At 39.5% G+C, this 15,674-nt stretch overlaps 1 protein-coding gene and 1 long non-coding RNA gene across 2 annotated transcripts in view; one reads left to right on the top strand and one right to left on the bottom strand.

Annotated features, from left to right (window-relative positions):
- LOC105266079 (uncharacterized) overlaps positions 1-15,674 on the bottom strand; it is a 152,762-nt gene that overhangs the window by 112,232 nt on the left and 24,856 nt on the right. Inside the window, exon 3 of the long non-coding RNA XR_892132.1 lies at positions 13,622-13,780. This is a non-coding gene — a long non-coding RNA (uncharacterized lncRNA). The remainder of the gene's footprint in view (positions 1-13,621; positions 13,781-15,674) is intronic.
- LOC105266078 (homeotic protein spalt-major) overlaps positions 8,271-15,674 on the top strand; it is a 28,204-nt gene continuing 20,800 nt past the window's right edge. The window contains exon 1 of the mRNA XM_011303975.1: positions 8,271-9,170. Coding sequence (XP_011302277.1) covers positions 9,071-9,170 — 100 coding nt within the window. The 5' untranslated portion in view covers positions 8,271-9,070. The remainder of the gene's footprint in view (positions 9,171-15,674) is intronic.

Below are 15,674 nucleotides of genomic sequence, written 5' to 3'. Positions count from 1 at the left end.
ACCGTGGAGAGATGAGTTAGCACCGGATGTGTGGACATTTCGGGCTTCTGCCAGGAATCAGATGGACCACCGACTGTTTTATACGTGAGGGCTTGATCAACTCGATATTAAGCGTGAGAATTTCCAGTGTGAGAATAATTGAAATAAATTGTTATTCGCAATAATTCACACAAAACCTCATCTAATGAGGCGATATCAATAATGAGCAGTATTTAAATCACATAGATCACTTTAAATTGGTATTTATATATTTATATATTGAATATTTATTCTGTAGAATGTGGAATCTATAACCCTTGAATAATGCTAGTGCCCTTGAAAAAAATGATGGCCCTCTCATATTTGACACAACCTCCATTAAAAATCACAATTCCCCGTCTACCTGGATAGAAAACTAAAAAATCCTTGCAGTTGTCTTTTCATTCATCCCAGTCCCCACCCAATTTAGATTCTAACGAGCGCGATATATTAGAGTCAATCGTCTACCCCCACGTTTTCGAGATAAAAATCTGTCGTGGCGGCTCTTCCTGTAGCCACTAGACACCCAAAATTCCAATACCCATTTCCATTTTCCCATATTTATAGATTGTTTCGCCCCTTCTCCACCAAAAATTACTGCGCCCCTCTAATAAACGATTCCCATAAATTTTCAACCAATCTATCATTTTAAAAATTCCCATACCAACGGATTAAGTCCAATAAAAATCGCGATTCCGCGATGCACATTGAATACTGGGTAATTGTCGAAATGTATAATAAAAAAATTGAGAAGAACGAATTAATTATTACTCACGCACGATAATAAACTCCTTTGTCCCGTTGATAAAAATACATAGCCCGAATGGTAAAATAATACCCAATATTTTTATATCGCCCATATTTCTAATTTACCCCGGTTAAAAAAAAAATATATATCCCATCGTAAAAATGCAGAGAGATAACTAAAAGCATCGTTGAGAAGAGTTGAGTCTCGACGGTTCCACGACGTATTTCCAGGAATGTATAATTGATAGAGTGGTAAACTGACGAGGGGGTAGAAGAGGTGGAGAATGCGCAAAAGTCATATATACACCTCGCAGTTAGAACTCCATATACCCCTGTTTGGTATCGTATATACATATTATGGTATAAGGAGGCCATCTTAATACGGCTATAAACGTTGGATCGGGCCAATAATAAAGTGATAATAAAAGGAAAAAGTTTAACGGGCGTTTGGATCGTCTCGCGCGACCGCCGCATGCCGAGTTTATAGCGCACATTGCCGTAATATTATAAATCCAACTACCTTGTTGATGACTATGATGATGATAAACCGAAGGGGAGGGCAGCATTATCAAATATTGAGGAAATAAATAAATGATATATGCCGGTTTCGTTACACCGTGTGTTAAGATAAATGAATTATCAAAGTTATGCGATTTTTCAGTGCGTTAACGGATCATAATCAATTCACCGTTTACGGATATTTGATTAATCCAATCTCTATTGTAAATATAACGCGAGAATGAGAACGTACGAATTTATGCGACATGAATGATGAATAAAAAATGAATGATCATAAAAATGAAATAAAATAATCGATTTAGTTGAATAAATCCTTGAAAGTTCAATTGATTTATCGGATAAAAATAGATACAACTCCACGAGTACTGTCAGCAGATAGTGCCTCACTCGGAGTGTAGTAGTTCGCTATCGATTGAAGATTAGCGCGCGCGCACGTTTTCGATTATCGATCGAAAGGCATGAGACCACCGGGATCGAAAAGCTCTGGGCGCTGCTGTACAAGATCGCTCCATCGCCAGGTCTGAATAACTTTTTAACGAACACCAAGTTCTCGACGATAAACATTATGATTGATCGCAATCGTCTGAGCCAATAACGCATGATATTTTAATCCTAGTCCTTAAATGGCCCTTCCGCGACTCGTCTCCCCCCTCGCCCCCCTCACATCGCCCCATGTCTGATTTAATTGTTTAATTTAATTTAGTGAAATGCTACCGTTGACGATTTAATCAAGAGGCTATTTGGAACGGGGCGTGAACAGTTTGTTGACTCGTCTATTAGGAAATAATAACTGGTGCCCTCGCGCCCCCGTCGTCTCACGTAATTTATTCCCAACGGGGGCACCCCGCGGCTCCCTGCCACGCCCTGAATCGTCACTACCGGCTCTTTAACCCGGAGGCCGGCTCTTTATTATTCTCTTTTTTTTTCTCCCATTCTTTATAATGTAGCATCTGCAAATGACCGTGTCATAAACACACAAGTCCACCCATGATGACAAGTTACCCAATTAATTAAAAGGATTATGGAGAGTTGAGAGGTAAATCAGTTCCTTAATGAAAATCCCCAGAGAGATCTGGCCGCGGAATGGTTCTATCCTAATCAATTTATGAATAGATTGAAAAATGTCAATTTTATGTATTCAACAGAATTGCCGAAATCGTTTATAGGACTTGAATAACAATATTCATTTTTTGCGAGTGACTAGCCTGAACAGCTACAAGAGGTGGACATTGATGTGAATATCAGTTCTCCAAATGACTGGTTATCCCTCGTAACATTGATTACAGACCCGTCCGTCTCTTTACACGCAAGCCTAATCATTCCGTGAGAATCTTGGGAAAACCACCCCCAACAGCCTATCGAGCGCAATAAACCAAAAATTAAATTAAATGACAAACAAAAAGGGAACGGATGGAAAAGAGAGGAAGAGTAACGAGTGAAGAAGAGGAGAGGAGCAGAGATATCTCGGGCGGTATATAAACGAGGCACAACTCCCCGTTGACGACTTGGATGGAACCCCCCCATCACCCCCCCTGTTCGCAACCGATTCTGGACTGCAAGAGGAGCAATTCAAGGCCACATCGAATCTCAACGCATAAACATGCCATGATCCCCGGACGCCCATCACTCGGCCCTATAATAACAATAAGAATATATCCATCTCTCTCCGACACACAGGTGAATAATAACGGCCTGGAGTATAAGATACACTCTCTCGTTTCACTCCGGTTCTATATATTCGCGAAACAGTTTGAAGAGCGACAGTGCGGAGATCCCACGTGATTACGAGGGCGCGGAAGCGTCTTCACAAATCACTCGCCGGTCGGTGCCGCGCCGTCCCCACACTCTCGAGTGATTTTCCACCGGGTATATAAGATTGGGGATGTTACAGGATTATGTATGAATTTGTGAGAATTTATAGAAGGGAAATCGCGGTGGTATTGTGCCAGTCACTTGACCGATCCACTACCGCGTACCACAGTGCGCGTGGAGGTGGACACGACCGGCATCCCTGCGCGCGAATTTTCAAACTCTCGACACATCGCAATGGCGAAAAATTCCCCATTATCCCTCCTTAAAAAAAAAAAAAAACGGATGTCCTGGCCAAAAATCCCTCCCCCCTCTACACGCGTCGACGGGGAACGACACTCTGTGTGGGAAGAAACGGGCGTTCATATGTTTATTAGCCCGACCCGGCATAAATAACGCGGCCATAAGGTGGTATAAGACCCCAAAAAAAAATCCCCCACCCGCCCCTCTCCTCCAGAGAAACAACCAAAGGGTGAAACGCGAAAAGATGCCCCTCCTCATCCATCTCCCGCTTGAAACAAGGCGAAAAGAAAACAAACTGAAAAAAAAACGCCAGGGAGAGAGAAAGAGAGACGAGAGGAAAAAAAAATCCCTAAAACCACAAACTCGCCGAGTTTTTGGAGATTGCCCAAGTAAATTGTCACACGCTCTTCCTTCGATTCTCTCTCAAAAGCGCAGGAACATATAAGTGGAGAGAGAAAAAAATCCTCATATACCTGTTATATACCTTCTCCCTGCCCAACCCCTTCTCCCCCCCAAGGAGAGATCTTATTCCTTTATTTATTGATTTATTTCCCCCTATCCGTAACAAAGAGCAATAAAACACGAAAACTTGAGGCAAAACGAGTGGAAAAAAAGAGCGAGACTGAGTGAAAGAAAAAAAAAATGGATATATAAAATGAAGGTAGAGGTGAAGGATAAGGGGGGAATGGAAGAGTTGAGTGAATGAGAGGAGGGGGTGGGAGGGGGAGGTGGGGCATGGAGACGAAGAGCTGGACCTACCTACCTAATTTACCTCCCAGATAATGCGGCATAATTAAAGCAAAATGTAACGTCGCTGGCAATTAAAACAAATTTATGCGACCGAGATCCACGATCGGTCGACCCCCATACTCAACCCATCTCTCCCCCACTCGCCCCCTCCCGTATTTACCCTCTCTTTCTATCTTTTGGCTCTAAGGTATTGGTTTCAAACGGCCAATGTTGAAACCTTGGAATGAATCCCTCCCACTTGGAGGAATTGTACCTCTCTCTTTCTCTGTTCATGGCTTTTGTTTGTTCTCTTTGTTTTGCGAGTGAAATTGTTGTTATTTAGACGATGCGCGGATGAATTGTTGGTGAGACATTCAAATTGGATGAATTCAGAGCCCTCCAGTTATTATTAACACATCTCGCCTGAGATATTTTGCAATGTTAATGGCATTCATGGGAGAAACAACAGAATGTTTATGGTTTGATTGTTTTTGCAATTAAATTGATTGAGAGTGACAGAGTGCGGTGAGACTGGAATTCATCGATTTCAGGGATATTCATTCTGTCATTCGTTGAGATGTCAAAATACTCCTGATAATTCGGTCTGTAAACATTTTTTAAGTGGCAGGTATGGATGATACCTGGATTTATGGATTTCAATGCAATTGAGCTCATATAGTTGGTTGAAACATTATCTATTGAGTTACTGAACTGCTGTCCCATTATTTTTTCGTGTTTCATTTTCACAGTATTTCCACAGAAACTAGCAGTGATAATTTTTCATTAGTGAATTTATCCAAATGAATCCTCCGGGAAGTTGATAGAAAATTGTCCCAACGAGCTAATTAAGCCCGAGTGCATTGAATTAGGGTGATAAGTGTGACTTGAAAAAATGTTTATAGACAGAATTTGCCAGTGATATTTGACAATATCGACGATTGTCAATTAATGATGACTGAATCAATCAATTTCAGTGGCGTATTTCACTTTTGATAAATTAAAAAATCCCAATGATACAATATTCTCCGCGGATTCTATTTAAAACGTTCCAGGGCAACTGAACAAACCGACCCCAATCCCTCATCAATTTTTCCCAACTCCAAATTAAATGCAAAATCGATACAAATGCTCAATCCATTCTGGCTTCACCCTCTTGCATTACGACATGTTTATACCCCACATATTCCTACAGGCAGCATCAAGCCGGGATTCAAGGGGGGAGAGAGAGCATGAATTCTCATTAGCCAATCGAGATCTGTCTCCCGATGGTCAAAGATCCTCCGAGAGATACCACACCGCGAGTAGAATGGAGACTCCAACGATATATGAGATCCTCAAAAAGCCACGGCCAAAGAAAATTCAACCTTGAAAAACCATTTGACAACCCGTACTGCCCCCCAATCTATTTTCCAACTTGTGAAAAAAAAAAACCCTATCCATTCAAAATATTTCAACCACCAAATTGCAATTCAATGAATTAACGACTCAATCAAATAATATAATTTATACGCCTAGACCCATAAATCCCCGCAATCTTCTCAATCTTTCCCGCCAATTCATTGGCGCCAATTTCAAATCGAGTCGACGAACAATTCTGAATTCCCAAGAATAACCGCGTCGACATCGAAACTAAATATCAAATCTGAGTAAACATAACAAGATACACATTAAAAGTGAAAAATAATGAAATTTGTTCACATCAAGTCGGGATAATTCGCATTTAACCGTACGTAAGATCAAAAGCATGTCAACAAAATGCGCATTGAGACAGTGGCATTTGCCGGTTACAGGAGAGGTTGATCCCAGCTCAAGAGTCATAAACCAACGTCAACTGCAACCCTTTTAATTCCATCTCAACCACGCACTTGATTCGAACCATTTCCCCCCCCCTCTACTCCTCTCAACTTGTGGTGGATTTAAGTCTTTTATTTGCCGCGTTGGTAATCGCATTCGATCGTCTCCACGTAATAAAATGCAGCCGTTGAAAACCGGCCCGTCGATATACTGAAGAAATCAAACCGCTTGTGTGCGAAACAATGTTTGTGATAAAAGGGGTACGATCGGGGTACCATCGGGGGGGATATGTATTACATATTCGGTGATAAAAAAAAATTCACGGGGATATGGAATTATTTTGATGCGGTAGGAATGAGAGGAGGGGAAAAGTTGGTGACGAAAGAAAGGTGATAGGGAACAGGTCCGGTCTCGCCTGAAGCGGCCTGAAACTATTTCATGTTTTTCATTCGGTTCAAGAGCGCGCGCACACGCCACTATCGCTTCGCCATCTGCGGTCTGACAAACCTGTGCCCCGCGTCACGTATGGACTCATGAATACATCATATGGGAATTTTTCGGCCATTTTTTGCAACACGGGGAAATTTAAAATTTAATTTTTCACCGTTGCGGAGAGTTGCCAGGGGATTTTTCATGTTTCCCGCCAAAGATTTTTTTACAAAGATTTTTTTTCGGATTCTTTTGGGGTGGAATTTGATATTTCATTGACATTTCAGAAATCAGGCGCTGAGATGATTTTCTTTTTATTTCTCCCTTCGGGGGTTCTAACATTATACCTGCCGGGCGGATATGTCTCAATTCAATAATTTTTTCAGTTAATTAAAGTTTTTTTTTTTATTCTTTAACACCTCCGCACGCGAATTGTGTTCGACAAGTGTATCCCAGTTTTTTTTCACCGGTTTTCTCCGCGAAAAAAGGACATTTCATTCTAGTTCCAGTAAAAAAAGTTACTCCCGTGTTGGTGAAACTTCATGAATGACTGGGATCAGTGTAACGTATTCGTGCGATGGTTGACATAGTCGAAGGTGTGAAAAAATAGCCCGACCGCGGTGGGGGAGTAAAAGGGGGGGACACAGGGGGGAAAATGACGCGGCGCCGGCGCCGACCACCCGTTTTCCGCTTAAAATTCTTTACCTGCTCGCGCCCTCAGACTCTTCTTTTCACCTTTTACCATCAACTGCCGTCAGTTCATCCACACCTCATCCATTCCCTCGATTTACCCACATAAACGCGACAAGATCAATCCCCAAAACGTCAATAAAATCCCCGAAGTTCCCACTGAATCCCTCGAAACAAGTAACTCCAATTTTGTAGTAATTTCCCAAATAAAAAATTCAAATCAATAGAAAAAAAGATAATTCTCAATTTCTTCTTAAGAGACAGGAGGAGAAGAGTATTTGCGGGGAAGTGATTATTGATGGATAAATGGGATTTGTTTATTTGTTGGGATTATGGTGATTTATAATGGGGTAATTAATTGAAAAAAAGTCATTGATGAATAGAGGTAGGTGGGAATAGTTGAGACGAATGAATAATGAATTGGGAATATGTCTGAAGGGTCTGACCCTCACGAACCGATACTACTCGCTATTTCGCGGGTACAATAATAATGCATAAGAGGGGCGGAGACAGAGACGCCGGTTAGAATCGTGGTGGCCACGCCTTCCGTTTTCGTAGCGGGGCAGAAAATGTAGTGGGGCGAAAATCAGCCCCGCGGAACAGTTCGTTCAAGTGTGTGTTTTCAGAGAAGGGGCAACAAAATATAAGAAACAAGCGGGGAGAGGGTAATGTTACCAGAATAATTGCAGTAATGACCGTCCAAAATCTATATCTACACTGTATTGTTCTCCCCAAAATCAATAGATGAATTTTACCATTTTTTTTATTAAATTGAAAAATGATTTTCCGAAAATTAACGATTTCTACATATTTCATAAAAATTTCAATCTCTAGAAATTTGTTAAAAGCAGGAGATTGCTGTACAGTTCAATTCATAAAAATTGAAAAAAACAATACAGAAATAAAAATCGAATTTTTGAATGATAAACAAATGAAAATAGCAAAAAAAAAAATCAATTTTGAAAAACTGACAAAAATGTTGAATTGCAAACACGTGAGAAATAAAAATTAGAAGAAAAAATGAATGGAAAAAACGAATTTTTGAATGATAAAAAATTGATGATCCCTGGGAAATAGGAAAGTAGGGGAAAATGTCTCACTCTGATAAAAAACAGAGAGAGCGAATGAGTATAAATTGGTGGGAGTAGAAGCGAAAAGCGCGCGCAGAGTGTTAGCCCTACCATCGGACATTTACTCGGATACGAGGATGGAGAGGGGCGTCGCGACGACGGGCCCCCAGAGCTGGTCCGTCCGTCGTCCGGCCGACTCCAGGGGCTTTACCCCATATCACAATACCGCGCATTATAATCCTCATTACGATAATAATTCATAACAATAATCAACAATCTAAATTCCGAACAACTCCCAGGAAAAAAAAAAATTAAAAAGTGCACACCCATCGATAAAATATCAAATACGTCGTAAATAAATCCGTGCTCTATGAATAAATCGTCGTGCAGTTGATTTGATGAATAAAATCATAAAATAACCATGTGATGTGCTAAAATCAGCGAGAGTGCGCGTGAAACACTAGATTGTGATTGCAAATAAATGAAAAACATCCTAAAATCATCGATAAGTGAATGCACAAATCCATGCTAATCAATTGAAATTAGTGATTAAATAGATAAATTAATTTTCACGTTGACACGTGACAAGATGCCAAGTGAGAACTGATAAACCGATATAATCGATAATTTATGGAGTTTGTTGAATTGTCACGTGGATTATTTACCGATTCATCACGCATGGAATTGAGGGAGTGGATTTATCGGGGGGTGGTGTTGCACCTTCGTGACAGTGATATTGTGTCAAGGCCGTAGTGATAACAGCGAAATTTTTTTCTATTATTTCCCTCCCCGGAGACATTGGAAATAACGAGTGACAATGGGAAGAGTGGATCCGAGAAAATACTATTTTTAGATAACGATTGGAAGGGGGTTTTTTTTTTTATCAACCCCCCCTGTGTCCAGGGGGTGGGGGGTGGGTCGCATCGGCCCGACGGAGGTGATTTTTCAAATTTTTCCATTCTTCTATTTGGGGTTTGGGATTTTCAATCGCATTGGGGGACATTCAGAGACTTTTTGGAGGGATGTCGAGGAGAAAACAGGCACGACCTAGCCGTGCCACTCTTGAGGAGGAGGGTGGAGGGAGAAATAATCCACTGGAGTGTAATGAGGAGAGCACAACGCGTAAGTTTCAATTTTCGTTGGAAATATCTACCGAAAATGGAAAGAAATTAAGACCAACATTAAAACTTCATTTTCAGTCATCCGTTGTATTCTCTTAATTGAAAAAATAAATTAATCCATCGGATCAAAAATTGATGAATACATTTTGAAAATCACGGATGAAAGTTAATTTGTTCTCATCGAGAATTATTTTTTTTCTCCGCGTTCTTGAGGGAGAGGAATTGAATTTTTGGGATGTGGAATTTCGGTTTGGGATACCTAAGGCCCTAATAGTCCCGAAAATCATTAATAAATACTGGCAACAGTAGTCAAAGATTCTCTCGGGGTAAATATATACCGAGCAATTTGTCGCGAATTCCCCGATTGCGGGAATGAGATAAACGAGCTTTCATTGGGTGAAATTATTTTTAAATTTTCAGAGACAAATAATCAAAAAGTTATCGCTTTATTCCACTTAAAGCCGGGGGCACGATAGACTGTATCGAGACAGGTATCTTTATCTGGTGGGATTATTGACCATCGGCGGAGGCATTTCAGGATCGTTGAGTGCGTTATCCGGCGGCAATAAACTCCCAACAAATTCAATATCGAATTTATTGATGATTCAGGGGGGATTTTCAGTTGGTTATTGCTGACGGGGCACGTGATAATTCGCAATTTGTAACAATAAACGAGGGTTTATTTATGGGGGAGAGGGGAATTGATTGATATTAATTCTAGGCGGTTCAATGGATACTCCAATATTTTCTAGTGCAAAGTGTCTATTTTGCGAATAATCTAATTGCATCGCTGAATGCATCCTGACTGAAAATAATTGATTGAATCATTATCAACTGTCAATCATTGACATCGTCAACTATCACTGGTCAATTCCGTCTATAACCATTTTTTCAAGTGACACTTATCACACGAATTCAATGCACTCGGGCTTAATTAGCTCGTTGGTACAATTTTCTATCAACTTCCCGGAAGATTCATTTGGATAAATTCACTAATGAAAAATTATCACTGTTTATTCAAAAGTTTATTGTTTTTGTCGTGTGACAATACAACTGTGAAGATAAAACACGAAAAATAATGGAACAGCAGTCCAGTAACTCAATAGATAATGTTTCAACCAACGATGTGAGCTCAATTGCATTGAAATTGGATGATAACTGTCACTTGAAAAAATGTTTACAGGTAGAATTGTCAAGAGTATTTTGACATCTCAACGATTGCCAATTTAGATTACAATTTCTTGTGAAGACAGTTAAATCAACGTGAACTATTAATTATCGTTAGTGAAAAAAAACTCGCCATCCCCCCAAACAAATATCCGGATGAATAATAATAATAATAATAATAATAATAACCGCAGGGGCTCCCTCACTCGGACATGATCGAATTAATGAACAGGACGATAAAAAGATATCCTTTATCCCCGAATAAATACGTTTAGGATTGAATATCATTAATCCAAATTATTGCGAATTGAGTCGTTTCCCCCACCCAAGCCCTCCCTTTTTCTCCATCACTCCGTATTTTATTTATTCATCCTAACGGCCATAAAAGAAAACGGAAAAATTCATAGACAAGAAGAAGAAAAAAAGATTAAATTGAATTTCTAATACACATCACGTGAATTATAACCTCGTAATATTCCTTGAGTGACCATTTTCATATCTGATGTCCCCTATGAATATCCGCCGGCCCCAAAACACCCAGAGATATAAATAAATCTTCACCACAAATATTTTTTACGTTTTTTTTTTGGATACGCTTTTTGGGGAAATATATATTTTTTTATGACACCGAGGCTGACATATCTTTCAATTTAATGGACGTGAAAATTCAAAGAATTTTTCTTTGTTTCCAGGAAATTTTGGGACGAGTGTTAATGAATTCCACGATAAAATTATTTTTTTAATAATTCTGTTAGAAAGCCAAATGATTTTTAGTTATTTCTCGAAATATTTTTGAAAGCACAAAATGAACATTGAATTTTATAAATAATTCACTATTTATCACGTTTTTTTAGATCCATCTGGGCAAAATGGGCACCGAGAATCGGGAATTTCCGTTATCACATCTTGATTTTCACTCTCTGATACATAGAGATTTCTATTTTGTTCGTTCCCTCGGCATTCATCAATATTTACTGAATGGGAAAGTTTCGATTCGACCGCTTGACTCATAAATATATTTTTTTTTTATCGTGTGAAATGAATGATGATTAGTGATATACAAGTGAAACATGTGTATAAAATCAATTGGTGGATGGGAAAAATTATGAGGATAGCGGGTTCTGGTGCGCTGTCACGGAATCGAGTCGTGACGTGCAATCAAAAAAAGTCTGTGGACGGAATTACAACTGTATGGACACAGTTTAGTGTCATAGGTGCAGTGGTTTATTTATAAAAAAAAAGAGGAGACAAGAGAAATGAGGAACGAATGCCGAGAGAGGAGCCGGGAATATAAAAAAATGCATTCCAGAATTAATTTAATTCACTCCATGCACTTTGTGTTTGGTCTTGTTATTCTAATGACGTGAAGAAGTTTGTGACATTAAATTTATTGAAAAATAAACAGCAATGGTCCTTGGATTACCGGTTTCTCGGTTAGGTAGTTCTTTTTTTTTCAACGGATCTCTCATTTTTTTTTTTTCAATTTATTTTTGGATATTTCGAGACGCGTGGGTGAACCAAGTGCATTTAAATGACAGTTTTTAACGGAAAAATCTACTATAAAGTTTATGAAGTTCGAGTTGTCATAAATTCAAGAAAAATCCACGGTATTTTGGGTCAATGGTCGGATCTATTATAAACTCAATGAATATTGTTTAAAATTCAAGGGATAATATTAGCATTCGAGATGGTTTTTTATCATTTTTTCAGATAAAGTAGCCGATGGAGTTTTGTGGAAGTGATTTTAATCGAAAATTTGAGATGAAAAAATCCGTTCACTGATCGTTCTCTCGATAATCGCATTTTCTCCCGCGAAATTTTGAAATCGAATTATTGAAATTCCCGCAAAATGCAACTGAAAGACACTTTCAATGGAAAATTCCCTTGGGATCGTGCGCGAGGTATTTCAACGATCAAATCTATAAAAAACTTGATATATTATTTGGAATGACAAAATAAATTTAGGGCCGGGTGTTCGATAAATTTTCATCACCATAAATTACAGTTCCACCATTTTCTTCAGTGTCACGGGATTCAACAGAGAGTCAACCTCTCTTATCTTAATTAGAACTTTCGAAATGAAAAAATAAAGAACTAGTTCTCTACTAGAAAACTCAAATTCTACCTTCGAAAATGAAAAATTTTACCAACAATCTAATTTAAAAAATATCAACAAATCATCGAGTGACAATTCAATTATTCCAATCTTTGCAACTAATTTTCACCGATCATTCCCTAAAACTCCAATTTCTCTCCTTAAAAAAATCAATTAAATTGAAAAAAAAAAACCGCAAATATCTCCACCCATAAACAATAAACTCCCCCCCTCCAAAGCCGTCGGTGCGCGGAAACGAGAGCAGGATCATCGACCTCGAAAAAACTTTTTCACGTTTTCTTTTGCCTCTAATAATTAAAATTCTGGTAGGAAATCAGTGAGCCGACGAGTTGCGAGGATTCGGTCTCATTCTCCACCGTGGGAGTTCACACAAATAAATAAAATCAAGACTAATAAAAGAAAGAAGAAAAAAAATAATCAACGACTGGCTGATTATTTTAATTGGAAAAAAAATTGATACCGCGGAATGGGGTGAGGAGGGGATTTTGTACAATATGGGCTGTCATATGGGGGCATTTTGTGTGTGCGAAGACCGCCTTTGCGCGCCCATCATGCACCAATGATAATTGGCGACCTTGGCTCTTCTCCGAAGGAATTTGCACGGCTCGCACAGGTTTTGCTGTGCCCCCCCGCCCCCCTTCCCCCTTTCCCCACCCCGCGAAACCCCCAGAGGGGAGGGGGATTGTGTTTGTTATACCCCAAAGAAAACTGCACATTTCGCGTCGGCAAACTGCATCGACTGTTTCTTGTCAATTTTTTTCATTTCCCCGAGTTGCTAAAAAATGTGGATGACGGGGTGGAAGTGACATAATGACGGAAGAGATGTCAAATAGATTTTTTGTGGTGATATTTAGAGAATTAATGAGACACCGCGATACAAATTGATTGTTGGTGGATTTTTCGCGAAAAAAAAAAGTCCTGACAGTTTCTCATGGAATTTTAATTACTAGAGGAAATTGTCAACTGTTGACAATTTTCGGGTGAAAAGCGGGAAACGAATGCGAAAAGGAGAAAATACGGTGGAAAAAATTTTTTTTCATTCATACGGCCCGGAATGGCCCCCACATGCCCAAAATTCCATTCAACCTGAGGAGTTTGACTCCATCTCATCAATATGAAAAACCGCGGGGCAAAAGTATCAACGGTGAAATTGGCAACAAATTACTCACACGCGCTGTGTCCTACAAAGCTCACTCCGTCTATCTCTCTTGGCCCTCAAAACTCGTACATGTAATCCCTCCACGTCATATACGTGAACTCGTCTTTGGCCAATTAGCGGTTGACTCTCAAGCCCTTCACCAACTTGCTTTTCGGGGTATCCCCGCAGTCTGCAAACATAACAAAAAACCACCCGTTCAAACTCCACGTCCTGAATATTTTTGCTGTCGGTGTGTCAGGTGATTGATTTCCACGGAAATAAATGCACCAGCTATAAATGGATCAAATATCATTTTGCGTACACTTCTCCGGCGATAAATATCCCACCATTTTACTTCCCCTCTGTTTATTTTTTTTCTATTTGAATAATTCACAGATAAATTCCGTGTGAACTCGTTGTCATTAGAGTTTCTCATTTTTTTAATTTAGGATAACAAATGTCGGAAATATTCCCCCGAATATATTAGTCATAAGCCAAAACTTTCTCAACCGCCACGTAAAATACACTTTTCCAACATAAACCCGTCTTTTTACATCTGAAACAAACACCTGAAGCATTTAATAAAAAGGATTTTCATGTTCATGCGACGACAAGTCGAGACATCCGGCCCCGACGCGGCTCAGGCCCATAATAAAAATTTTCAACTTCATTTCCCCCGCTGCGACAACTTTTACCGAGTGAAAAAATTGATTTGTGAATCAGTTTGAAGGTAAAATGCATCTTCAACTCCACAATTCTGGATTGATATGAATCTACCGCGTGTAGTGTCCGGGGGGAAAAAAAAAGACATAACGAGAACTTGAGTGGTGAACGTTACCGGTCTCTCACTGGAATCGAGAGATATATCCAGTGTCTAGAAGCACTGTCTCTTGTCCTTACTCTATTCGCACTCCACCAGAAGAAAAGAGACCCGCCTTGGAGAGCAGGTGTCTCGTTTCACGGTCGATAACCCAGCAAAAGTCAAGTGTGTCGTCGGAAGTTACCGATCTAATACTCATGGATGGTCAAAACTATTACAGCGATTATATTTGAGTGTTGCTGAGTCGATTTCTCTCAATAACCAACAAATATCCTAATTCAACTCAATGGGAATTGAAATGCACCGCTTTTGAAAATAATCGATGGTATCACCACTAATTAATCGTTAACACATACCATCATTATTTAAGTTTTTAAAAAATCCCTAAAAACGTTCCCAAAACCGTTTCGTTGCAGTCAAAAATCGCAAAATAAAAAACAATTCTAATCCCAAAATGATTAATAAGAGAAAACAATACTCTATATATAATCCCCAAGACCTGAAGGACACGCGGACGAGCCCAATTGGCATACCGCCAGATTAAGATATTTTCAATGTCCGGAATGTAACCGTTTTCCACATACCAATACCCTCATGTGTTATTTCTCCTCCAAAAAAAAAAATATATATATATTCATTCTTAATGAATTCAAATTAACAGATAACCCTAATTATTCACCTGCGCGGTATCTCACCAGCGGCTAGGGGGTCGGAGAGGAAAGGGGAGGAAAAATGGTGTCATCCGATAACTGAGAAAATTTCCGGTCAAAAAAGTCCCACAAACTACCCCCCGAAAAAAAATCCCCTTTCGCGATGAAAAAATGATGAAAATGAACTAAAAAAAAAAAATTGCGGTTTTGGTTTTAAAAAATGAGACAAAGGATAATTCTAATGAGTGTCCAACGCGAATCCATTGAAATGACTGTAATAAGCCCTGGGGGTAGAATTAAGTTACATCAGAAGCCCCTGGTTATTAAGCAAATACAATCCCACCCAACCCCTCCCACCGCAGTCCGCATAAACACAGTTCAACTGTCACAGTGTCACCCTGATAACCCTTTCGCGCCTGTCAAATAATATGAGAGCCTTAACCCTCCAACCTCCTACACAGAGCAAATTCTCTTTTGATGTGTCGTCGCATGGACGAGCATTTAAACGCACGTCGACGCTTCAACTCGGCCAATTTAAACGGTACCAAACCCTTTTGCCTCGTTTTTCCTCTTCAACTCTCTCTCGCATTCGCTTCTACACGGTATATTTTGAC

Source organism: Fopius arisanus, unplaced genomic scaffold (assembly GCF_000806365.1).
Source record: "Fopius arisanus strain USDA-PBARC FA_bdor unplaced genomic scaffold, ASM80636v1 scaffold00036, whole genome shotgun sequence".
Classification (NCBI taxonomy): domain Eukaryota; kingdom Metazoa; phylum Arthropoda; class Insecta; order Hymenoptera; family Braconidae; genus Fopius; species Fopius arisanus.
This window is presented reverse-complemented; position numbering and strand designations above follow the sequence as displayed.